Source organism: Leptopilina heterotoma, unplaced genomic scaffold (genome assembly GCF_015476425.1).
Source record: "Leptopilina heterotoma isolate Lh14 unplaced genomic scaffold, ASM1547642v1 Lhet_73, whole genome shotgun sequence".
In the NCBI taxonomy this organism is placed as follows: domain Eukaryota; kingdom Metazoa; phylum Arthropoda; class Insecta; order Hymenoptera; family Figitidae; genus Leptopilina; species Leptopilina heterotoma.
The window spans coordinates 964,277-991,497 of record NW_025111169.1 but is presented as its reverse complement, the minus strand read 5'-3'; the positions used below and the strand labels follow the sequence as shown (position 1 = coordinate 991,497).

The 27,221-nt window shown below is 31.8% G+C and overlaps 1 protein-coding gene across 3 annotated transcripts in view; it reads left to right on the top strand.

Annotated features, from left to right (window-relative positions):
* Positions 1-26,540, top strand: part of LOC122510659 (polycomb group protein Psc-like) — a 92,294-nt gene extending 65,754 nt beyond the window's left edge. The window contains exons 3-8 of one of the 3 annotated variants that reach the window (XM_043625452.1): positions 6,376-6,529; positions 21,731-21,878; positions 21,964-22,054; positions 22,131-22,234; positions 22,370-22,761; positions 22,910-26,540. In XM_043625452.1, the coding sequence (XP_043481387.1) occupies positions 21,740-21,878; positions 21,964-22,054; positions 22,131-22,234; positions 22,370-22,761; positions 22,910-26,029 (3,846 nt within the window). In that variant the 5' untranslated portion in view covers positions 6,376-6,529; positions 21,731-21,739 and the 3' untranslated portion in view covers positions 26,030-26,540. Of the gene's footprint in view, positions 1-6,375; positions 6,530-19,811; positions 20,466-20,498; positions 20,876-21,730; positions 21,879-21,963; positions 22,055-22,130; positions 22,235-22,369; positions 22,762-22,909 lie in introns of those variants that run through there. The other 2 variants (XM_043625449.1, XM_043625453.1) reach the window with 2 other exon arrangements.
* The last annotated feature ends 681 nt before the right edge of the window (positions 26,541-27,221 follow it).

The following is a 27,221-nucleotide window of genomic DNA, read 5'->3' as shown; positions in this document are numbered from 1 at the left end:
GACAAAAAGATTGTTAATACAGAACTAACAAATTTATTTTGTTGTCCTAATAATTCAAATTTTTTCTAAGAACAACAAACGAAATTTGTTAGTTCTATATTAATAATTCTATTTTCTCTGTGTACTTGCGCAAAGTTTAGTGAAAATTGTGTAAAGATTTAAATGTCCCACACTTCAATAAATGTTTATCGTCAAACCTTTCTGAAAATTTATCTTGACACTTTCCTGAACATTTAAATTACATTTTCAGCTATACTCTATTATAAGAGAAAATTTAGCGTGAAACTTTCCTGAAAATTTCGAGCTAAACATTTATTGAAGTCGGACATTTAATTCTTTACACAACTTTCACTAAACTTTGCAAGTACATCTTTAATAAATTTTTAGGAAAGTTTAAATTTCTTAAGGTCGAAGCATAATTAAAGCATATGTTAACATTTTTAAGGGCATAACTATAGTATAATTCTCATCTTTTAAAGCATAATTACAGAATAATTACAAGTTCTTGAAGAACATAAATTTTCTTGTCGAAAAGCATAAAGTTTGTGTCTCTATGAAAAGGTTTATATTTTGACATTGCACAAATTGTAAGCACACGTACCATATGGAAAAAAAAATTGGAAAATGAGTATTAGGTGGTAGCATCTATAACAGTGTAAAAGTAATAGTAATAAACAGACAACATGGGGAAAGTTAAAACGAAATGTTACTTTCGAAAACTTATAGTCTTTTCTTGTGCAGAAAGTTTATTCCATAGGCGAGCCAAATGTCTATAGAAGAAATGCTGTGCCAGATGTGCATACCTGGTTTGACAGCATAGAAAATCTTGGCCGCGTATACATTTACTGCGGCGCTTAGTTAGCGACAATGATGCAGAACAAGATGTTAGCGATGCTTCCTTTTTAGGAAGACATTAAAGCCTACATCCTCTATGCCTTTTTAGAATTACGTAAAGCATTATTTCAATCATTTCATTAATGAGGCGAACGAATCTTATGTTATCTGCATGAGAAAACATTTTTATACTAATATGAACGTCCATTTTCTCCCCATGTTTCAAGTGCGGAGGAAAAGGATGGTACGTTTCTTCTTTTTACCTTTTAGTTTTTTATTAGTAGCGGATATTCAGGACTTTGAATAGGAAATTAATTAATTAAATAATCGGATAATAAATAATTAAAAATTAATGTTTAGAGTAACTTTTCCTTAATGTAAGAAAGTTTTTTTAAGGATATGAAATTGCTGATGTGCGGGACAAAAAACTACAAGCACAGAAAAAACAAAGTCTGAAACCGTTAATCCAAAATTATTGAAAAGTTGTCTATTTTTAAGCTTAAAACTAGATTAAGTCAATTTTAGGTCTTAGAATAATACTTTCAAGGCTGAGATTCGGTCAAAAATATTTCTAATATAGATTTATATTTTACAATAAATAAAAAAGACAACATTTATTATATTGAACTAATTCTGCGCCTCCTGACTTTTTAGAAAATGAGATTTCTTTTCCCAAAGTAATATTTAAATGCCTCAAACTTATTCGTTATATGATTGTATAGTTGAACAGAACTTGATTACAATTCTATTATCAATTCTCAAGTCCATATTTTCACCACACAGTTTACGCCTGATAGTTTTGTCTTGAATGTTGGTGTAAAAGCAAAGAAAGCTACGCAAACGAGGTTCGGGGCGATAAGCAAGTTGTGATAAGAAATGAAAATAACTTGTACGATTTACCCACGCTATGCTGCGTTACTTACACGCATAGAGTCTAATATATATACGTACATATGTATAACTTTATCAACATCAACTTTAGTCGCACGAGTCATAAATTTTATTTTCGTGCAATTAGAATTCCATTCTATATAATATCTATAGATGGAGACTCTAAATTTTGTCAAAATTACACGACGCTATAGATGTTTAGATACACATATATAGCAAAAAAGTGGCATTCTTTTGCAGAAAAATTTCAAAGGACGCATTTCTTTACTATAGACTGTATATAAACGCATGGCGCCAACGAGTCCATACCTGAGCCAATTCAAATCGGACCTGGCGTCCAAATCTTGTTTTGATCTAACATCGGTGTGATTCATTTTCGATTTAAAATATGTATTCGCAGATATGATCTTTGAATTCAATAAAAGTTATATAATCGTTTCGGAATATGTTTATAAATTCTGTGAACAACTTTCTCACATGTTTTTTGTAGATGGGTTTTCTGTGGATATCAAATTGAGACAAAAAACGAATCAAAAGTTTTTTTTTGATTCGTTTTTTGTCTCAATTTGATGTCCGCAGAAAAACTGTGTATGAAACATTAAGGTGACGATATATGAAAGTTAGTGAAATTTGACTGAAGATTCTTGTTTTAAAACTAGGTCCGCAAATCCCGCAAAATTCCGTTTTTTTAAAAAAAGGTCCGTAAAGTCCTTCTCTGAAATTCAATTATTTTCAATAATTTTAATAAAATTTTTGGCAAATTTTAAATTATTTTCAAAAATTTTCCTCAATTCCTAATGATTTTCAATATCTACTATTTTAAAAAAATTTTCCAAAAGAATTAAATTATTAAAAAAAAAATTAATAAAATTCTACGCAAACATTTCATTGTTTTCATAAAATAATAAAAATTACACAGAAATTTCATTATTTACAAATTTTTTTATAAATATCTTTGCAATCATTCAATTATTTTCATAAATAATAAAATTTTTACGGGGATTCAATTATTTTCGTAGGTAAATAATAAAATTCTTTTTAGGAATTCAATTATTTTCATAAATAATAAAACTCATTGCAGAATTTCAATTATTTTTAATACTATTTAAATCGAATTCCTTGAAAAAATTCTTAAAAATTTTATTAAAATTATGGTCAAAAGAATTTAGTTATTTAAAAATTTATAGATAAAATTTTTTATGAGAATTCAATTTTATGAAACATGCAATTATATTTAATAAATTGTTATTTTTGTATTTAAATAATTGAATTTTAGTAGAATTTTCTCATAAATACAAAATATTACAAATGGATTGTAGAAATTCAATTATTTTCAAAATTAATAAAATTCTTTGCAAAAATTCAATTATGTTCAAAATTTTTTAACAATTCTCGAAAAAATTTCAATTATCTTTAGAAATAATTAAATATTTCTCCGAAATTCAATTATTTTCAATAATTTCAATAAAATTTTTGGCAAAATTTCAATTATTTTCAAAAATTTTCCTCAATTCAATGATTTTTAATACGTATCTACTATTTTAATAAAATTTTCTAAAAGAATTCAATTATTAAAAAAAAAATTAATAAAATACTACACAAACTTTTAGTTATTTTCATAAAATAATAAAAATTTCACAGAAATTTCATTAATTTCAAATTTTTTTATAAATATCTTCGCAATCATTCAATTATTTTAATAGTAAAATTCTTTTTAGGAATTCAATTATTCTTATTAATAATAAAAATCATTATTTTTAAAAAAATTAAAAAAAAAAATTTTTTTAAAATTATTTTTGAAAATTTTATTAAAAGTCAAAAAAATCCAGTTATTTAATAATAATTTATGGATAAAATTCTTTATGAGAATTCAATTTTATGAAACATTCAATTATTCAATAAATTGTTATTTTTGTATTTAAATAGGGTAAATGCACTAGTAGTCGGACACTTAAGGATACAATCTTAAATTATGCTTTTTTTCTTGAAATAGCAAATATCTACTGTGTTTATAAGCACATTATTAATTAAAGAAGTTCTTCAGGATTAAAAATCATATAAATTTGTTACAAATAGTTGAGTATTCAATAAAATATAAACATTTTAATAAAAAATTACGAATGCTTTAGTAGTCGGACACTTTTTCCCCTTGTTTCTATAGTCGGACATCTGTCAGATATTTTGAATTTATAAAGTGAAAAAGATAATTTTTTAATTGCTATCTACTGGAAAATGGAATTAAAGCATATTAGAAGTTATTAATATAATATTTAAACCCTATAATTTTTAATATTTATGATTAATTATCAACAAAACTTTGTGCCACTCATCGCGCTACTCGAAAATGGTTGTATCTATAGTCGGACACCATGATTTTTAAAACATTAAATAAAATATTTCTTGTTTAATTATTTTCGAAAATAACACTATTTTAATAAAATATAAACTTCACACATTCGTCTAGTATACTTTTTAAAGTAATTATCACAATGCATTATTATTTATTTGCCAAAAAACACGAAAGTGTCCGACTACTAGTACTGTCCGACTATACCCGCACTTACCCTAATTGAGTTTTAGTAGAATTTTCTCATAAAAATTGATTTAAAAATGGATTTCAGTTAAGATTTTAGATTAAAATTAAATATTAAAAGTATAAGAGCGTAAATTTTTAGAAATAATTGAATTTTGAAAAGATTTCAGATTAAAGTCTTTAAAAATTTGAATTTTTCATATTTTTAACTAACAATTCTGTGGAATTTATTTTTTTTAAAAACTTTAATTGTGGATTTTTTTAAAATTATTTAAAGTTTTTATTTTTAAATATAAATTTAGTTGAAGAATTTACGAATAATTAAAATTTTGTAAAATTGAATTGTAAGCAAATGAATTTGAAAATTCTTACAGAACTTTGTTAAAAATTATTTAAAATAATGGATTTATAGAAGATGTTTAGTTAAAAACACGAAAAAAAATTCAATTTTGTAAAAGTTAGAAAATAGTGCCGAAATTCAATTATTTTCAAGAGTAATAAAATTCTTCGCAAAAATTACATTTTGTTCAAAAGTAATCAAATTCTTCTTAGGGATTCAATTATTTTCACAAATAATAAAACTCATCGCAGAATTTCAATTATTTTATTTATTTTTAATGCAATTTTAATCGAATTGCCCGAAAAATGTAATTATATTTATATAGTCTTTTAAATTTGATTAATATTCGTTGATAGAATTCAATTACTTGAAAATTTGTTGATAACGATTCTTTATGCGAATTGAATTTTAAGGAACATTCAATTATTTAATAAATTATTTATTTGCATTTTATTTGTATTTAAATAACTGAATAATTATTCAGTTATTTAAATAAATATTTTAGTAGAATTTCCTAATAAAAATTGATTTAAAAATGAATTTAAGTTTAAATTTGAGATAATAATAATTGAATATTAAAAGCAATATATAGCGTGAATTTTTAAAAACAATTGAATTTTGAAATGAATTTTTTTGAAAAAGTTTAATTGAATTTTTTTAATATTATTTAAAGTTTTTATTTTCTAATATTTATTTTGTGGGACAAAGGTATGTGGTAAACAAGTAATTTGCAAATAATTTTCTATTACCTTTTAGGGTAAAATGGTATTTTTGCCACCATTTGTATAATCAGTTTATTATGGCTTTTGGGTCTTTGAGTTGTACGTTTCTTTCTTGATTTGATTTTTACCCCGCCTCGACTGATCGACTCTAAACTAAAATTGATGTTTTATGCAGATGTTTTTTAATGTGCAAAACATCTGCATACTTAAATAAAATAGAAAGTTTTAGGAAAAGAAAATCATAAATTTCTTTGAACAATTTAACCGTAAAAGCCTAAATAAATAAATGGTTAAAACATCTCATCCCGCCACAATTTAATTGAACTAGAATTCACGATTAATTGAAATTTCGTATAAAATTGAATATTGTAAACAAATGGATTTGAATAAGTCATGATTTTAGGACTTAAAATAATACTCACAAGGCTTAAATTTAGTCAAAAATGTTTCTACTTCTAATATAAACGGTTTAGTCAAAAGTGGTCTGAAAGTATAAGATTTATTTTTTACAGTGTGGCTTATAGCAAAATTTACTCCGAGAATATTAAATGTTAACAGATCTGAACCAAAAATGAAGTCACTGATATTAACGATTTGACTCTTATGGAATTTATTCGAGTCTTTTAGAAGAACCTTATCCGTACGGGGTAAGAAAACATCATTTAGGAATTCACTTGGGAAAATGTAGGGAATTTTTTAAATTTCCGGAAAATTTTGATTCTGGCCAACAGGCCAAGACAATAAATTTCTTGATGCGACATTACAATGTCTGGTTATATTTCGAAGCGGCAACAACCGCAAACTGCGTGTCCTAATCTCCTGAGCCCAAATGACCCTCATTTTTGCTCATTACACACTTTAATAAAAACAGTTCTTTGTGTTCTATAAGCAGCGAGTACGGTTTTTAAAATAATTGTGATTCTACTGAGGGAAAAGATTATAGCATAGTAAAAGTTATTTAATATTTATTTCTATAAACGTTTTTCGGAAAGTTTCTAGAAGAAAGAAGCATCTACGATCTATATGTGCTCACGAAAAACAAACATTTCTTTCAGCAAGACATCGATGGGAAAAACGCATTAGTCCCAAAATTAGACGCCACGTTTGAGTGGAACCATATTTACCAGCAGAAAAATTGTCTGGTCATGATGTATTCGGCAGCAGGTCAGTCAGCGCACCCGGACACCATTCCTTCATCTTTCTTTTTCGGTAAGTTTTTATCATGAAGAAATCATTTCTTAATCTATACTCTTTATAACTATATCTAAAATGAACCTTTCCCTATATCCACACGTAAACACTTTTGCGCCATTCTTGTCAATTTTTATACTACTTTCGAAGTAAATGTTACTAAGTACGTTCGTATTAAATATGCTTATAAACTTTAAAATTAAAAACGAAAACAGTATTTGAAATTTGTCCGGATAATCTGGTCTCTATGTGAAAAACATTTATAAGGTTGAGCCAAATTTCCTCACTTTACTTTCGTTCTAATAATATGGAAAAGAAAATTAATGTTTAGCACAATTTTCAAAGTAGAGCAAGAGTATGGAATTCCGCACTTGAGTTAGGAATTTAAAGCCTCTGCTGGAAGATTTTACAGTGAACTTAGGTCAGACTAGATGGGACACGAAAGATAAGAGATTATTTAATCGGAACCAAATCTAGTCCCTTGTTAGTTTTATCGCGAACTTTGATAAGAACCTCCTTCATCGCAGTGCCCGCAAGCTGTGAACTGCAACTTTTATGTGCGCGAGCACTGAAAACAATGCGCTATGGAGAACGAACATGATTATAAAGTTAAAAGTTATAGGCTAACAACCAGCATAGCAATAACAAAGTAGGTATTGTACAAATGACATCATAAAGTATGCCCTTCTGCATTTCTGCAACTTTTACCATTTTTGGAATGAAGTTTGCTGTGTACGGTTTAAAGTTAATTTTACTAATTTTTACAAGCATGTACTTCGACCTGTCGACTGTTTTTCTGTGTTTAACGCGAAAGGGGACATTTCAAAAAAAACTGCTTCAAGATTCATGAGTACCTTGAAATTTAATTTCCAAAATTAAGTGGATGCTGGAGCATCCACTTAATTTTGGAAATTAAATTTCTCTAAGGATAAATTAAGGAAGAAAATGGCTGATGGGTCAACTGGTAAAATGAATGCCAAACTGGTTACTTTGAAGTATATGCGTCCACTGCGAAAATAAGTATCTTAATTAAAAATATCCTGGCAGTTATTTCTAAATGTTTTTGGTAATCACTTTTCAGTTTTATTTTAAGATATAAAAAAGATAAAAAAATACACCTTTGCAGTGTATATCACGGGAATAAGTAACGATATCGATTTAGTTGATGTTCACCACAGTTGTAAGATATATATCAAGTCGCTGAAAGTTTTAGCCAACACGACTCTGTTGGCATCTTCAAAAGAATCGATTTTCTCTTTTCATTGCTTTTCTCTTTTCTCTCCTTCATATCCTTCTCTTCGGCAGAGAGAAAAAGAGGGAGGGAGAGAAAGAGAGAGAGAGAGGAGAGTATCAGACGCGCTATCCCCACTCCTCTCTCTCCTAGCAAATATCACCGACTTTTCTGGTACGCTTATAGCTCTCATAAAAATACAGCCACTTTTATAGTATACATAGTATTGCTAGTGAATTGAGTGAGGTTTAAGGGGGGTCGGGCTAGCATTCTAGCAATGCTATCAAGGGAAACCAACTCCCCCGAAAAGAGCCGTAGAAAGCGGCACCTACAGCAAATGGTGTACCTTCGACCTAAGTTAGGTGAGGGAGAATTCTCGCCGTGCCTACGGGCAGCTCGATTTCGATTGGCTGACCCTCCCTTTTCAAACGCGCACGCACTCACACAATCTGATTCTCAACTCACACAAAAACACACATTACATACATTATATTCCAAGTAGTTGATGAATCCGCCGAGAAGCAAAGAGGGGACAAGTAACAAGCAAAGTCTCAGTTACAAGAGGCCGCATTTATAGTGTATAGGTGCGTGGAATATTTTTAGCGAAAAACCTTGACTAATAATACACTTTCTTCAGGCTATTTTATACTTTCAAATATAAACTTCATTCACTATTTCCGCACGTGTTGAAATATTGAAATTGACAATTCCAAAGTACTCTTCAAAGTATTCTTCATACTCTCTACTTCAAAGTCACTAAACTATTAAACTCTATTAACTCTATTGAACTCTATTTAGCAGTCCCTATTTAGCAAAAAGACGATTTTCAGTAGAAATTTCAAAAATTAAAGTAGTAAGTAGTAAAACAGTAAAGTAAAGCAGTTTTCGCAATTATCAAATCGGTTCGGACAAGTTTTAAATTTAGAGTCAGATCGAGAGACAGTGATTGAATGTTGATTAGTAGAATGAGATTATGAATTGTGACGCTATGCGCATATTCTTATCGTAAATGATGTTTCGGGTCAGGTTGCGATTTGATGAATCCCTTTTGCGTTTTGAAATTCAGTGGAGCATGCATTGAATGGAAAGGGATTATTCGACCCTCGAGAGAGAGAGAGAGCTGAGAGTTTAACTGGTGCTGCGGTTATATTAGTCCGGCGAAACGCAACGTGTATAATGGGATAGCAGTGGGATTTTAGTCGTCTACACTCTACTACCATAGGGTCGACCTGTGTGCCGAGCAGCGACACAGGCAGGGCGGTAAATTCATATAGGGGCGGCGAATCAAAAAACGATTCTTCAATATCAATTTTCTCTTGTTTCCTTCTATTTTAGAGAAGAGAGATGCGAATATTCTGCCAGCAAGCGAAAATACACGATCGAAGCACAATTTCAAGTTGATTCGTTCAATTATTCTCCTGGGTCTTCTCTTGCATTTGAGTTGTGAACGTTTTTGATTCATATTGTCTGTATCTTCTTATATTAATTATGTTTTTGGTCAGACTGCAAAAAATAAGTATCTTAAAAGTGACTACAAAGTTACTTATTAAAACATATTATGTTGAGATGTTTAGGCCAGAAACATCTTAATATAAGATGATGTGCATGATAATGATATATTAGGATTAGAGTTATGGTTTTAAATTTAGGGAATATTCAACTTTTTGGGTTAACTTTTTAGTGTGTAGCAGTAATTATCGATAATTAACAGATTCGACTAACAAAATCGGTTGTTTTTAGCTGTTTTCCGTCATTTTTTACTGCGAATCAGTGAAATTTTAAATATAGTAAATGCAGATACAGAGATACTAATTGATTAGTGACTCTGTCAATAATTGAACTCCACAAGTTTACACCAAAAAGATTGAAACGATGATGTTTCAATCCCGCAAAGTGTGAATATTTTGCCATATCATTGGTTAAACTGCGTCAAAAGAAGGGAAATTATTTTAAGATATTTTGATAGTCACACTTTTAAATTGTTTGCTTAAAGTTATCAAAAGCATATCTTACAATGCGTTGGATTCTGCACTGCAAAAATAGGTCTTTCTGATATTTAAAAATAAGACTTAAGGTGGAAAAATCTTAGAAAAGTAAGATACTTCGGCAAGTTTTTTAAAGTATATCTTAAATGAATATGTTTCTGTTGCAATAAGATATACTTGTGAATCGTAAGATGCGACAAAAACGTATAAGTTTCTAAAAACTAGGATGCATAAAGTGTTTTACACGTGAGCCGTTATTTAACCTCATAACATTGTTCCCAAAAAATATGATGAAAATGTGTACAAAGATATACTTTTAACATATATCTTAAATTAAGATATTTCAAATAACTAAAAAGTGTCTACTAAAATATCTTAGAAATGACTACTAAAACACATTAAATTAAGATACTTCTTCTTGCAGTGTGGCTATACCTTAAATTAATGAAATTTTATTGTAACTGACACTAAAAATGACTGCAGATTTAGTCAAATATTCCATATTAGAACAATGATATACCAAAATGTTTGGATGAAGTTAGAATTTAATACAAATTTTGGTATAATTTTAGATCAATTTGGTATTATTCTGATATATTTGAAGAACGCATAAGGCTGATAAAGTTAAATTTTAACTCCAGTTTTTACAGTGCAATTCTAATATTATTGTTAAAATTGACTTATTCGCATAACAAATAAACTAAATTTTATCAACGCTGTTTCCCAATTTAAATAACAATTTCCACTCTGTACTAAACAGTTATTGTAACGAAAAACTATAGTCAAAAAGGCAACTATATACTAATTTATGCTCTCAGTGTGGAAAATACATAGTTTTCTAACTTGTTTAGTCATTATCAAGTTGTTTAAAGATGAGTTCAAAATTTAAGTAAAAACTTATTTTCTCACGGTTTTCTCAAATCTTTCCAACTTTTACTTTTTTTATAAACTTACTCACAAAAGCAATTGCAAACTGCAAAACATGTGCTAGCCAGAGTCGAGTACACTCTTTTTTTTATGACATTGCCTGCGCTCAACCCTGGCTAGCGAATCTCATCATTTTTTTTTTTACTAAAAAGACTTTTACAAAAACATGAAAATGAAATCTTAAAGAAAAACATTGCTTTTCTCCCCTCTTTTCTTGGTGTCGGTTCTTCGGGAAAAGGATAAGGCCCTATTTTCTCAAATCGGGTAATATAGTTATCGCTTTTGCCTAAGCTTTCGTCGAGATCTCGCAAAACTGTTATACTTCTAAACGCATAGTCAAACTCACGAGATAGATTTCTAAAGTATTGTTATAGTTTGTATCATCCATTTCGAGTTGCTCTCTTAAAAAAGATGGATAACATTCTGGATGAATCCTTATGTAAAGTCTTTTATCAATGCTAATTCTCTCCCTTGCAGGCCCTTATGAGTTGAATTATTCCTGCAAGGGACTCTAATCGACCTTCCAGAGTATTATCATTCTCTTGAAGGTTATCACTCTCTTAATGATATCATTCTCATAAATGTGTTAAACCTTTCAAAGTTATCATTCTCTTAAACATTCTCTTAAAACTTATCACTCTATATTAAATGTGTTATCATTCTCTCAAAGGTCGTCATTCTTTTAAAAGTGATCAATCTCCCAGGTGGAAAATTAAACGTTATAGTTAACGTTAGCTAATGCTGCTAACGTTAGACTAACGTTAACTAACGTTAGGCTAACGTTAGTCTAACGACATTTTTTTATCACTAATATCAGATTATAACGTTAGTAGCATTCGCTAATGTTACCTAACGTTAACTTTTCCACCTGGTCTCTTAACATTTATCTCTCTATTGAAAAAGTTATCATTATATTAAAGGAGTTATCACATTAAACGTTATCACCATTTTAAAGGCTATCAATTTAGAAACAGTGTTATCACCCCCTTTTTTAACGTTATCACTCTATTGAAAGTGTTATCAACCATATTAATGTGTTATCCTCTATTTTATACGTGTTATCAACCTACGAACAGTGATGTTATCTTATTTATGAAACAATAATAAACTAACAATTTTGTGTACTTTTGTGTGTTAATTCTTTTACGTTCCTCGTTTGAAAAATAAGTGATAGTCTCTAAACACAAGTCTACTGCTCGCAAAGTAAAAATCGAGTAAGTCACGTTTGCCGTAAGGCAAATGTGACTTACTAGATTTTTACTTTGGACAGCAGAAGTGCCATTTAGTCAACAAAAAGTCATTATCAAGTGAGATGCTATATAAATTTTTTCAAATCCGAATAAATGCGTCACAACTATATCAATGAGCCTGATTCAAACTTAAAGAGCATGCGACAAGTTTCCGGTTTTTGAAATAATTTATTTAACAAGACCCATATATGTAATCGAAAAACAATTACATATATCAATTTGTCCAACAAGATAGTGATAGGAAAATTTACTGCTAAGATAGCAAAAGTTGACAGAAATGCGCAGAAGTTCCAGACAGTTCAGGTTTTACTTTGAGGTAAAAGTTACTCTATATAATTATCTTTTTCCCTGTAAACCACAATGAATAATTGGAAATTTTTAAGATTTAAAGGATTTACGCTAATTAAAATTTAGAGCTGATAATGATAAGCTAAATTGTATTTATAATGGAGGGAAAGATAAACCGGAAACTGAAATGGAAAATTGAAAGCAAGCATCATAAGGGTTAAAAGCTATTATTGTTTATTTCAAATAAAATGTATAACGTGCTGAAACCCGCATGTTCGTTTTATGACTTTTGAACTTTGTCACACTATAAGCACTAACGGACTCGAAGCACTAACTTTAACATGTGTTTTACTTTCAATATAGATTTTTTTGAAATATTTTACTAACTTCAGTATATAATTATATTTTTTGCGTGTGAGAGAAAATATCGGGACTTTATCTCGATTTAAAATCATAGTGAAAAAAAATCTTATTATAAGGCGTCAAGGCAATTGCTATACGTTTTTGCTAGCCTTTTATATGTTTAATTTTATAGTCTTTAATGGTTCACATCACAGTAAATAGTGACAAACAGTGAATATTAATAATAAGTTAATATTATTTTTTTAAAAATATAAGCAGACCTGGAACCGGAAATATTTAAAATATTAATCAATCTGAAATCTTTACTCACTATACTGTTATGGTTCATCTTTCATAATACACGTTGTGATCACAATCGGGGGGACCCTCCTAACATCCGCTCAGAAACTTTTAATGCATAATTACCCAACCAGCGCCAAGCCTGCGGTCCTATAACTCTACAATACGTATATGAGTGACAAACTGCGCGAGAAATATAGGAGTGCGACCATGATGATATTTAAAATCATGGAACCTACTGCGGCCAGCGAAATTGAGCTTCACGTTTTCCTATCAATATATCACTATCACTTTAGGCAGTGATTAATGTACCACTAATTTTAATTAGCATATACAAATACACTAGTGAATCAGTTAAATTCCGATGATTCAAATTGAGAAATCATTCTCTAAATCTGAATAAGCGAAATTTAACTGATTCCTAGCGATAAGTATATATACCACTGATTACAATTAACGTATACGATAATTGCAATCAGAGATTGTAAATAGGCGTACATATACGCTAATTTTAATTAGTGGTATGCCTATTGTTTCAGATTTAGAGAGCAAAGTAAATATTTTAAATGCTAAAAAGTTTTGTAAAAAGAATCATTTTCATAGTATTGTTTTGGCGAATGAATCTTACAGGTGGCGTCAAGTTTCTTATAGCATTAAATAATGTTATGAGCTTCGCAACAGTTGTTGCCCAAAAAGTTTAACTCTATATATCAAGTCGCAATGTGTCTGCTCAAAAGTGTCCTTTTCTACTTTAATTTATTATTAGTCGTTTTTGTTTTTTCTTCTATAGTGTACTTTATGAAGGGTAAGGCCACCATGCGCGTATAAAAAGAAAGGTCAAATTTGGGAATTTTTTCAAAGAGTATATTAAAAGCAATTAAATTTTCGTCTTCAGTGCTTTATTATATATCTCAAAAAGCACTAAAAAATATATTAAACAAATTTTTTTATTATAAAATGACCTGCTCCAGGATCTGTTTTAAACAATAACGTTTTTTAGAGGTCCAAAACAGGCGAGAACTGGTTTTAAGATAATTATTCTCTATACTTTAGATTCTTCCTCTTAAAAGAAGAGGAAATACGCGCTCTTCCACGAAGAGTAATATTCTTAATTAAAGTATAAAATTAAAGAAGATTTTATAAAAATTTATTATTATAAAATTAATTTATTATTATTTATTACTATAAATTATTTATTAAAGAGGAATTTCCCTCTCAAAACAAGAATATAATTTTATTTCGGTGTAGATATCGAAAAGTTAATTACTGTTTGGTATTCAGTATGAAAATTTCACTGATTCGGATTGAAAAGATGAGTTGTCCCGGACTTTTTCAACTTCGGTGCTCGCAAAGCTTCATATCCAGTAGAATATAAACAGGGGTATAGGGGGGATAATCGCACAAGCACCCCCCATTATATTCTCCTCCCTCTATATTCTGTCAAAGTGGATTATCATCATTATGATCATCGTTCTCCTATTAAAGGAGTAACCGAGAAAGATTATAGTTAAAATGGAATGGAACCATACGGACAGGGCACTGCAGTTATATGTCCCTATAATATATACTTTATATATCTTAAATTAAGACTACCTTTCTGCCTTAAAATAAGTCTTTTTTTTACTGTGATGTAAGGAAACCTCACGAAATGGGGACAAATTTGGTACTAATATATGTGTGCCACAAAAAGCTTCCATATTGTTAATCCACATTTCTATATACATGTTAGTTTTTTGAAAGGTTGTATAGAATATTATAAATTCTTGAGGATAAGTACATACGTTTTACCTGCACTCATATAACCAAAAATATGAAAAATATAGTTTAAATAAAGTATAGCAATTAAAAAAATATGAATTACGCCGGTTAAAATATACTTCTATTTGGTCGAAAAATAACAATTTATGATAAAGAAATGTGCCACTAATTTGAAAAAAAAAAAATTTTACAACAAAAAGTCCCCATTTCGTGCAAGATTTCCCCATATATGCGTATATGTGAGGAGCGATTCACGAATTAATATTGTCTTCTGATAGTATATACATTTACATGTGCGACTGAAATACTCAAACGATTTATAACTGTAAATGGTTTGAAAATGATGCTTGAAGTACATGAAGATAAACAGAAAAATCGTGGACTCATTCGTTACGCATATCAAATTGAAGCTATATGCTAAATACCGCATATAATATATAGAACTTGCTGTGTCACCAATAATGAGAGAGATTCATTTTTGTCAAGTGTCCAATTAAGCGGCACATTATTAGGTTATCTCAGTTTTCTGTGCGAATCCTTATTTATGAATATATAGTTATATAGTTTTTAATTCAATATTTTATTAAAAACTATAACTAAGGGATGTTTAAATTCATTTGTTTGGCCTATAATGGGCAAACATCTTTTAGTTATATAGTCTATAGCTAAGATTTAACTAATTAGCTAAGAATTATAATATTATCTTAATCTTATTCTAAAATGCTCTCGGAAATTAAGAAATCAAGCAGTATATGAGGCTCAAAGTGGCCTGAAAAACTTGGAATTTTGATTTTTGCATATGTGACCGCGTCTGAGAAAAGGGACCTCCTGACCAAAAAATCGAGTTTTAGATTTAGGCGGTTTTTACACTTTAAGGTCCTTGAAGTGAAATGCAATTAGTTCCGGGTTAGAAAAATATTTTGGTCATAAAGTCCCTTTTCTCAGACGCGGTCACATATGGGCGATTCTTCAGAATGTGGTCACTTTTGTCAAAATTACTTTTTAAGAAAAGAATTTTGTTTAATTAAATTTTTTCCTTATAAATCTCATCAATTAGTATTAAAAATTTAAAATAAATTAATCAATAACTATTTGAGCTTAAATTTATTTTTTAAGCTCTGGTTCCACCAAAATAAAATCGGGGAAAACATTGAAAAGTGATTTTTGTTAAAATTATTTGTAAGAATCGAAATGAGATAAGCACTTTAACGGTCTATATTGCAAAGGTTGTTTCTGTTTTAAAATGGAGGGGGCGGAAAAATTCAAAACCTTTTGATTTTTCATCTTAAGGGTGAAATGAAAATTTCGATATTTTCTTAGATTATTCATAATGAAGTCTCTCAACAAACATCTGTAACACGTCCGAATATCCGGATAATATTATTAGAAAAATATCTATACACAACACTCTAAGAACCAATGTTAATAAAATAATGATATATAAAAAGTGGCGCCACCCATATGAGGTTCATGTTACAGCCCCCCTAAAATATACGTATCGTGTGCGGGGGTTATTATGAGCTCAGGTTTTTTTTACGATTATGAGCTTTTCCTCACTCGGGCACTGCAGAACTTGTTTCCCACATAACCAATCGATTTGACGAGTTTTGATATTAGACATTTGAGTTGTCAGTTGCACAAGGCGCGCACCAAAAGAGAGATATAGTTCAATAAAATGTGGACTGGAATATACTGTTAGGCGCGCATATAAACCATTCCCTCAATATTCGTGGTTATATATTATTATGCAATATGGCCATAAATTGTTGAAGAAATAATGGTTTTCAGAACCTCGAAAACTCAAATCCCCGAATGCTCAAAACCTCGAAAACTCAACTCCCCGACTGCTCATCAGAACCTCGAAAACTCAAATCTCCGAATAAATTTTTGAAAATAATTTTAATTATTTAAAGAAATTGAATTAAAAATGTATTGAAAATAATACTGAAATTCTAATAAATAAATTGTAGCAAAGGTTTTTAAAATAATTGAATTTCTTTGATAAATTAATAATAAAATTTTTTAAGAATAATTACATCTGTCGAGAAATTCCATTAAATAATTTGTAAATAATTGAATTTCTGAGAAGAATTTTACAACTTTTGAAAATACTTGAATTTCTGCAATAATTTTGTAATTGCTTCAAAATTCAATTTGCTTTAGTGTTTTTAACTAAAATTGTTCTATAAATCCATTATTTTTAATAATTAATTAAATATATATTAAAAATTTAACTAATTTCAGAAGAATTTTAGTTAACAAAATTTTTTTTTAATCTTAGTTTTTTAAAATTTCTAATTAAATTCATTTAAAATTGTAATTTTACAAAATTTTAAATCAAAATCTTCGGAAGTTTATCTATACTTATGAAAATTGTAAACGCAATTCTTTTAAAATTGAATTTATTTTGAAATATTTAAGAAATTAGATTTCAAGAATAAACACAATAACTTTAGAAAACAAGAATTTTCCAGACTTTCGATAAAAATTCCCTGACATTTCCAGGTTACGTGGCAACCCTGCCATTTGCCTGATCATCATATGAAATATATTTTTATAAATTTTTATCGTAATTGTATAAGCGTGGCTAAAACATCAATCCTAAAAGAAATATCTTATAATTTAAGATATTAAAAAGTATATCTAATGCGCTTTACACATATTTTTAGCATATTTTTCAGGAAAGGAACTTTGAGGTTAACTAATATGGACACATACGTAAAGAACTTTATATACCTTAGTTTTTAGTGTAACTTACATATTTTTGACGCATCTTTATAGATGTTCTAATATCACATTTAGACAAAAAACGTATTAAAATTTTGATAAATCTTTTGTCCTCAATTTGATAGGGGAGAGTGGGGCAAAATGGGGTAGGCGGGTCAAATGGGGTACCTCTGTTTTTCCATGATAGGTACTTTTAATTTTTTTTTCCTCGACATATATCATTAATGTTGATAAGAAACTGTTATTAATTATGAAGACACTCCAAAGAAAATTTTTTTTTGAAAGTTATACAACTTTTAAGTTTTAAGCAAAAAAAATATGAATTTTTTTCAAAATTAAAGTGCTTACCAAACTTTTTGGGATAATGCATTTAATTTGGCAAGTGTGGGATCTTTTTCAGTACTTATTCTAGAGTAATTTCCAATAAAATAGATTGTTTAATTGTTTACAATAACTTGTAAACATTGCATTTTGTTTTAATATGCAGTGTGGGGCAGAATGGGGTACCTAAGTGTGGGGCATGCCGGAAGCTACGCCGTTTCATTAAAACTATTTAAAAACATTATATTATGCATATTTAAAGGTTTCCAGCAGAAGAATCGATATTATTGCTTCGAGGCATTTATACTATCGATGTTTCATTATCGGTATATCGATATTTTGCAATATCCATGTTTTTTTGTTAAATTCTAATAAATATTACTTGTTTTTTCATAATAATGAAGAATCCTACTTTGTGTTTGTATTTATAATCTCATACAACAAGAATTTAATGAATTTTGAAAAAATATTCAATGTTTTGTATAGTTATTTGATGACACCCCATTTTGCCCCACGGGTGGTGCAAAATGGGATTTTAGCACTTTCTCAGAAAATACGATATAAGTTCTTTCAAAAATTTTTTTCTCCGCTATTATCATAATTTCCTCAAAGCTAAGTGTACAAAGAAGAATTCTGAAGTTTAGCTGAATCGATTTATTCGTTTGGTTCTCTGTAAACAGCCAATTTCAAAAAGGTACCCCATTTTGCCCCACTCTCCCCTACCCTTACAAAAACTGTGTTACGATTCACAAACAACTTATCGCTAAACATTTTCTTATAACATCTTATGATTGCATACTTTCTTTATACTAAAAGAAATTCTTTCCAAAGCAACTAAAAACATCTGGTTGAGAATTAAATATCTTTGAGTTGTGAATTTAATGTTGCGGTTAATGTTAACTTTGCATTTACTATGCGCATGAATGAATTAACATCCGTATGGCTAAAATAACTGAACTGTATAATGGCATTAACATATCCAGCAATATATAACTATTTTTTTTAATTATTGCAGCTAATAATTCACAGTTTTCTTGAAAGTATCAAATTCATACTAAATAGTGGGTCAGATTGTTGCCAAAAATTTAGATTAATTTTTGTTTTGATCCACATTTTTGGTATCAATTCGTTGCAATTTGATACTTCTCAGTGAACAGTGTCAGCATTATTAGCTAATAATTATCGGATAAATTTGCTGTGAAATGCAATTATTAACTGCATTAGCTACAATAATTGCTATCCATATACAGTAACAATTGGAATTGACTATAAAGAAGCTAACAATGAACTAAAACTTAACTTCTTTTATCCGTGCATTGCTTACCAATCAGCAATTTACACTTATTTGCTTTCCAAATTTTGTTAAAACAGACTTACATTAATATTGGCTTAATTTTAGATTAGGAAACTAATTTTTAGACCTAAAGTTGCATTACTTTAACTTTAAACCCAAAAAACGAGTTGAATTTAAAACAAAACCATCTTTATGCCGTAAGTGTTTCAAGACTTTGCTCTTACAGTAATTTTCTATCTAAATTCAATTAATTAGCAATCAATTTCCACAGTGACGAGTGAAATTTCACCCAATTGCGATAGCCAAAAGTTAATTACTATCTGCTACCCAATAAAAATCCTCCTAATTAAACATCAATTACTTTAACGCATAATTTCATCAAAATACAACCAAAATTTATCAATTTAAAACCCATACTGACCAAAAAAAAAACTAGAAACATTTGTCTCGCACTGCAGGCGCAAGGAGAAATCGCGATTCTCTGCCTTTGTAACTTTGTGTGTGCTATGCTTTTACACTTTACAGTGGAGTTTAGATATATAGGAGAAGAGACCGAGAGAAAGTGAGGCAAAATAGTGTGTTGTGAACACCATCGATGAAGGGAAGTAAGGGATCAGGGAAAAAGATATATAGAAATGAAGTGGGGTAAAAGTTCGTTCGTTCGTTCGAAACGTTTGTACGTTACAGGGGTGTATTGGGGGGACAAGAGGGATGTTGCCAAGAAGAGTAGGGGAAATGACATAGGGGAAGATTGCAGAAAAGAGGTGGGGTAGAGGGAGGGGGGAGAGAAGAGAAAAGTACAGCCAGAGAGAGCAATACAAGTACTGTGAGAAGGGGCAAGAAGGGGCAAGAGGGGAGGCATATGGGAGGGAGGGTCGTTCCATTTGGAGTTCGGTTTCAGTTCAGTTCAGCTTTACTCCTCGTCGAGTGGGGTTTATAACGTGTGTTTTCACTGCACTTTAAAAGACGCTTAGGCTCTTTTCTAGTACAACGGAATACCGCCGCTCTTCAATTCGGCGCCATCAGTCTCGCTTCGTTTCTCTCTGTGCCCTGAGCACTTATATACAAGAGGATTTCTTAATTACATCACTATTTTAATTAGTGCTACGTACTATTTTTCATATTTTCTACACTATTTGGATTTGGAATTAAAGTTACAGTGCATTGTGAGTGTGGTGAAATGAGTGAGTGCTGAAACGGGGAACTAGCATCTAGATATCTTGTAACGAGGGGGGGAAAAAGTCGACAATCGGGTAAATTTGCGACTTGCTGGCCAAGGCAAGAGGCGTTCTACAGGCCGCCCGGCTATGTCGATGTCTGGAGCGAGGTCGGCGCACACAAAGAGGATCAGTCTGTCGAGACTGTAATATAGTGTTCGGTGACTATCCTATAGCAGTTTTGTACTTGCAACAGAGGTATAGAGAGCCGGCTGAGATAAAGCCGAGAGTAAAATGCTCTACTGCCAGAGGGAATAACATTAGGCCTCCGTACGTAGGCTCATGCGTACAGAGGCTAACCCGCCTTCACATAGGTGAGTTGTACATGTCTCTGTTACATGCACTCTGTGTATATCTAGGGGGACGTATCGCTTGATACATGTGTGTTGCGTGTGTCTATGTGTGCAAGTGTGCGCGATTCTCGGATAGGAAAATGATTCTAAATTCGTTGAGGGGTGTGTGAAAAAAGCCGGGTGTCTTAACCGATAGTCTCTTAAATATTTCTCATGGAAAGTTCTTGGAGTTACATTGTTACCACTGAAACTAGATTTCTCCCCACCGTTGCCGTCCGATTGTCATAACACTTTAGGATATACTTTTTTTCCAAGAATCGAAACTGTATTTTTCAATATTTTATGGAATATAAAATGGGATTTTTTACAGTTGTTTTTAGCAGTGAAAAATACTCTCTAATGTGGTACAAAAGGCAACTCAACATGCGGAAGTAAGTTGAATTGTAACACATCGTTGCATCAGTGGTGAAAACTACCACATGCTATAATCCATGAAAGGTAGGGTGAGCCCTTCAAAAACGGAAATGATTATGAGACGCGGATGCAGGTTTCCTTCTCCGTTTTAAGAATATTTTTTTATTATCTTCAGGTGTTCAAATAATAAACATTTCTAAATTATTTCGTTTCTTATAACGTAATCAAGAAAAGTGAATTCTTAAGTAGAAATTACAGAATTTCTCTAAACTGGCAAAATATATTGTTCCTTACGTAAAAATGTAATGGTTCATATCGATTGTAACACTGAAATTTTATTGTCTTTTCAGTATTCATATTGTCTTTACAGTTTCATATTATTTTTCCGTTTTACATTGCCTTTTCAGTTTAATATTGTCTTTTCAATTTTCATAATATCTTTCCAGAAGGAAAATTTGAATAATACATTACCATCACCATTACATAAGTCTATAATGTCAAAGTTTAAATTTGTTCGAATAAGGTAAAAATATATTCAGTGCCACTTGCTGTTTTTCTTAATAAAAGACAGTGTGACTTATCGACACTGCGAAAAGTGGAACATTTAAAAATACATATATGTATTTGTGATTGTTCCACGAATGAGAGTGATTTTGCAATTATGAATTATAAATAACTTAAAAAGGAGTTATGGAAAAAAAAGCCAGAAGTAGTTCAAGTTACATTTTTTTCTACAACTTTCTACTTTATCGACCCACTAATTTCGAGAAAAAGAATTATTTCCATGTCAATCAATTTACATGCGGGATTTTTGCTTCATCTTCACAGTTCGATACAAATTTGCAAATTTAATTTTTACCACCTCTTTTCAGATTTGTCTTATGAGACAAAAATTAACGGCCAAAATGACGGGAATGAGTAAGAGAACATATCTCAGGGAAGTGAATCCCTATCTGATTTGTCCGCTTTGTCGAGGATATTTAATAGATGCAACAACTGTAGTCGAGTGTTTACATTCTTGTAAGTATAACAATGGTTTTAAAAAAAACTTGTTGATTTCATGCCGTATACTTTGTTTGTGTACTAACTTAACCTTTCTTTGCAGTTTGCCGAAGTTGCATTCTAAAGCATCTTCGATCACAAGCACAATGTCCCTCCTGTTTGCATTTATTAAATAAAGCAAAACCCAACATTAAGTGAGTAGAACTTTAATAGAACTTTTTCGAAAAGTATCTGTAAATTTTCTTCTCTAAATCAAATTATTTATTGCAGGGCTGACAAAGCTTTACAAGATATTGTATACAAACTGGTACCAGGACTTTATCACAAAGAAATGAGAAAGAGGAGAGAATTTTATAAGAAACATCCAGAACATGGTAAGTCACTTTGTGATTTTTAAAATCGAAAACCTTAAAAAAAACTCCTAACCAAACTAAAACTTCTGAGGATACAATATTTGTGGTTATATGGTCACGTGACGATCAATTTTAATACTTAATAATTTTTAATAGCGGATTCTGTGACACCAGAGCAACGAGGCGAAGACGTGAGTGGAAGACTGATTTTTGCACCGGAGGATGCAATAAGTTTGAGTTTGGAATACCTTCCTCCTGGTGCAGATCCTACAGCATTAAGTTTGAGTACCAATGATGCGGACACAATACAGCCAAACACAAATAATACCCAGTCAAATAATAAAAGTGACGTGGCAAGTACTCATGATTGTAGTCGAAGGTATTTGCAATGTCCAGCTCTAGTGACAATCGCACATCTCAAGAAATTTTTGGCTCTGAAGTACAGTGTCGACGTTACTCGATATTGCATTGAGATTTGCCACAGACGTGCACCACTTCCCGAACATTGGACTCTAATGGACGTTGCCTACATTTATGCTTGGAAACGAGTAAGTATCTAGAGAAACCCTTCCCAAAACCCTTTATTTATGCCAAACTTTCCAGTGATTTTACGCTTTTTTAAACATAACCTACAATTTCTTGGTGCAACTGGCAAGACTCGTGGCTTATTTTTAATTTGAAACCATTTGTTTACAGAATGCTCCGTTGAGATTTTTCTACCGGATAACGCAAGAAGAGCAACGATTGGAAGCACCGGTGAATGACAGGCCGTCAACTCCTGGCGTTGGAGCAAGTTTATCAGCAGTTGAAAATGGAAATAACAAAACTGAAAGTGACGATCAAGTACAAGTGGAAAAAGAAGACTCCTCTAAAGTGCAGAAAGCAGCAAAGAAAAACGATGTCAAGACTCCGTTAACAGTTCCCCCTTCAACAAACCCTAATGCCAGTGTCAAGGTAGATAAGAAACCTCACACACCTGTCGCGAAAGAAAGTGCCAAAGCGGTCAAAGTGAATCAATCACCAGTTGACGATGAAACGAAACAAATTAAAAGTCCCATCAAGATATTGAAAAATTCCGACGGTCGCTACGAGGTTCTAAGAACAACAAACAGTCAAACTTCCCCCGAATCACGTGAAACCCCACGTAATTCAAGTGAAAAGAAAACTGCAAGTCCAGAATTCAGTGTCGTTAGCATCGGCGACAGTCCCAATTCGAACGGAGTGAAAATAACATTAAAACAGTGCGCACCCGGAGGCTTATCCTCATCAAAACCAAAAATTGTCAGCAACGTTCTAATGAGAAATGGCCAGACTGAGAAACTCCTGAAATCCCACGAGAAGAATCGACAGAAGGAATTGGCCGAGAAGCAGGAGAAGCACAAGCGTAAAGTTACTTTCGTCGACAAAGTAGAGAACAATGTGAAGGATAATGAGGAAAATGATGTGAATAAAAAAATTGCGGAACAATCTGATAAGAAGGAATTCCTGCACGCTTTTCGTCTCACCGCCAAGCAACCTTGGAACGATCCGATAAAGGACGACAAAACCATTAACCAGGACGCTAATAAAACTGCTAATTGGAAAATAACAGTCAACACAGCATTGCAGAGCCCCGAAAAGCAAGATAAATCCGAAAAGAAAAACAACAATGCCGAACGTAATACAATTTATTCGACAAAGAATAAGACACCCGAAAAAATCGCCAATTTCTCCATGAAAACCGAAACGTCGAAACGGTTTCTCAACGGAATTGTCAAGGATTTGAATACTAGTGAGGATTCAAAAATCGACGTCTACGCATTCCCCAGTGAACCCCCAACTCTTCCAGCCGGTGCTGTCAAGCGAAAGTGTCCCCCAGGTCTACCGATTTTCGAAATGGGTCGCAAACGACCGCATCTACAGGGACAAATTCGAAAGAAGCCGCCCACACCCGTGAAAATTGCCAAAAAACAAGAAAACCCGACACCAGCAAAAAAAGTGAAAGAATCCACCCCCCTGAGTGGAATTAGCTGTCCAGTAACCAATGCAGCAATACCGAAACCAACAATTTCGGACAATACCAGAAATCTCCTGGACGGTTGTGGTTTGAACATTCCCGCTAGTCTAAGTATCACACTAACCGCCCCGAAGTCACCCAACTACAACACCACATCATCCGCAGATGCCGTCAATCTCAACAAGGACAATCAAATTCTCCCCGGCAAGGTTAATCCCAGTATTACCCTGAACGATCGCTCCGTCGACCCACGTGTCCTAAAGGCCCTCAAGACAGGACAAATCCGAATGCCCGTCGCCTCGAGTCGACCAAAAGTGAAACCCGCCCTAGAACGAACCCAGCCAGTGAAGCGAAAGAAGGACGACATTCTCGACCTGAGCGGCACCAGAAAACTCGACATCCACCCTCTGCGAATTCCCCAACCAGTCTCGAAATTCAAAAGCAAATCATCAAGAGACAATTCCCCGGCAGCTCTCCCGGCGTCTAGTCAAGTGGTCACTTTAACCGGAGGACAAAAATACTACCGAGCACCTCCTGGTTCCCTAACACCCGCAGTCCATCGGGTCGCCGACTACCCCCAAACACCGCCATCCCGTGGACCAGTCTACGCACCCTGCTTCCCATCGTCGCCCCACAACAGCGGTCGCAACAACATCTCCTCCGTATTCCCCAGTCTACAGAGTCTCTACGCCCTCAGCCAAGCCCCGAACCTCCAACAATTCCAAATGGACAATCGCCTCCGACTTCCACAACCAGAAAGTACAACCTCCACCGGTCCGAGTAAAAGTCACCTAGCCGCTCAATGCGCTCCCCTAAAACCCGCCAGGTCTTCCTTCGCCTCTCTCGCAGTTCCTATAGTTAAGCAGTCGTCCCATCTTCGACAACTCACCTTCACTCCGGTCATGAATCCACAAACAGAACTGAAGAAAAACAATACCATTAACAGAGAGGAATTGTCGAATCAGAATAATACCGAAACGGAAAAATCTTCGGCAACCATCGCCAAGATTGTTAAGAATGTTAAGGATGGCAAGGATGGTAAGGATGGCAAAGACGGCAAGGATACCAAGGATGGTAAAGACAGCAAGGAGGGCAAGGATACCAAGGCTATCAAAGACCTCGAGAGGCCCGGCGAAAAATTAAGTCAATCTAGTTCTAGTCTACAACCGAATCAAGAGGCCAGTGCATCAAATAGTATTGATTCGAATCTACAAGAAGCCGCCAGTCCCAGAGTGACCTCAACAGTCTCGCCCTCGCCACCACCGCCACTCAACCCAATCTCCAGTATTAATAAACTCTCCCACTCCTCCACCGATGAAGTCTTCTCATCTTCAAACTGTAACAAAACCTCCGAAGTGACGAGCACAAAATCACCCGAGAGTCCCGATTCCAGTTCGATTGTGAACGAAAATTCGAATAGCGCTCCTAGTGCACCAATTGGCGAACAACAGAAAGAAGAGACGAAAACTACTCTCAAAGCAGAAGCGGAGAAAGAAACAACGAGTATTCCGAAGAAAATTGATGATGTTCCTGCTGCCGTTGAGTCGAAGGAGAAAAAAATTGAGAATATCAAAGTTGATGTCAATCAGATGACATCGGAGGTCTTCCAAAAAAGATTGCTGGCTGCTTTTCCATCTAATGAATGGGCGAATAATCCAATTGCGGCGAAACATTTGGGGAATTTACTGAAGAGTTTGACGTCAATGCAAAATGAAGATCAGACGGATAAAAAGGCGCAGACAAAGGAGACGAAGGAAATAATATCAAGCAAGTGTGTTAAGGATATTTTACCGAAAACAAATGTTGAGGTAACTGACTGATCAAACTTTTTATCAATTGTTCCCAATATTTTCTATTTAGACCGCATAAACACCAGAGGGGTTTGAATTTATTTGGAATGTTTCTCCTTTTCTTTTTTGAAAATGAAACGATTCTATTTATGTGAATCAGAATATTGATTTCAATCCAAAGGTAATTTTTCTGCAATTTTTTTTTGTAAGTTATACAATTTTTTGTTATTTTTGCAATTTTTTTTTGTCATCTCGACAATTTTTGGCTCTTGTTATTTATCAATTATATTAGGTTGAAAAATTTCTTTATTTCAAAAATTCGCACAAAGGAAAATCACTTTTCTAAAAATGGAAAATATGTCTCGAAGATTGGCGACGACGCTCGGCGACAAAAATGATTTTTTTCGGATTTTTAGTGATGAAAATGCCATTAATTTTACTATTTTCATTCAGGTGGAGTTGTAAAATTTTTAATTTACAGCTCTCTAAATTTGAATGAGTAACAATGTTTATTAATTTGAACTGACTTTTTGCTTTTAAATTAGTAAATTTTACTAAAATAAATAGTAATTTCCACTAATTAGTAAAATTTAATATTTCAGAAACAAAAAGTCAGTCTCTAATTATAATTTCTTTCTAAATTTGAATTAGTAAAATTGTTTAGTATTTGGAATTAAAATTTTGATAATAAATAGTAATTTCTACTAATTTATTAATAAAATTTATTAATCCAAAAGCGAAAAGTCAATTTCACGAATAAATAATAATTTTTCTATTAATTTATTAGTAATAAATAGCAATTTCTACTAATTTATTAGTAATTTTACTAACAAACAGTAATTTCTACTAATTTATTAGTAATTTTACAAAAAAAGTGTAATTTCTACTAATTTATTAGTAATTTTACAAAAAAAGTGTAATTTCTACTAATTTATTAGTAATTTTACTAATTCAAAAGCAAAAAGTCAGTCAATAATTCAAATTAATAAACATTTTTACTAATTAAAATTTAGAGAGCGATTTGAGTTCAAAGTCTTTGAAGAAAATTGGTTAATTTTTTTGATCTTGTCAAAAAAAAATTTGTTTAACGCTTAGCGTCGACGCTAAATTTAGAGATCTAATAAAATTTGAAATTGAAGTATAAGAAAGTAATTAAATTATAAGAAAATATTCATTCTTATATTGAAAAATGGAATTGAAAGATTTTTTTACAATCGATTAT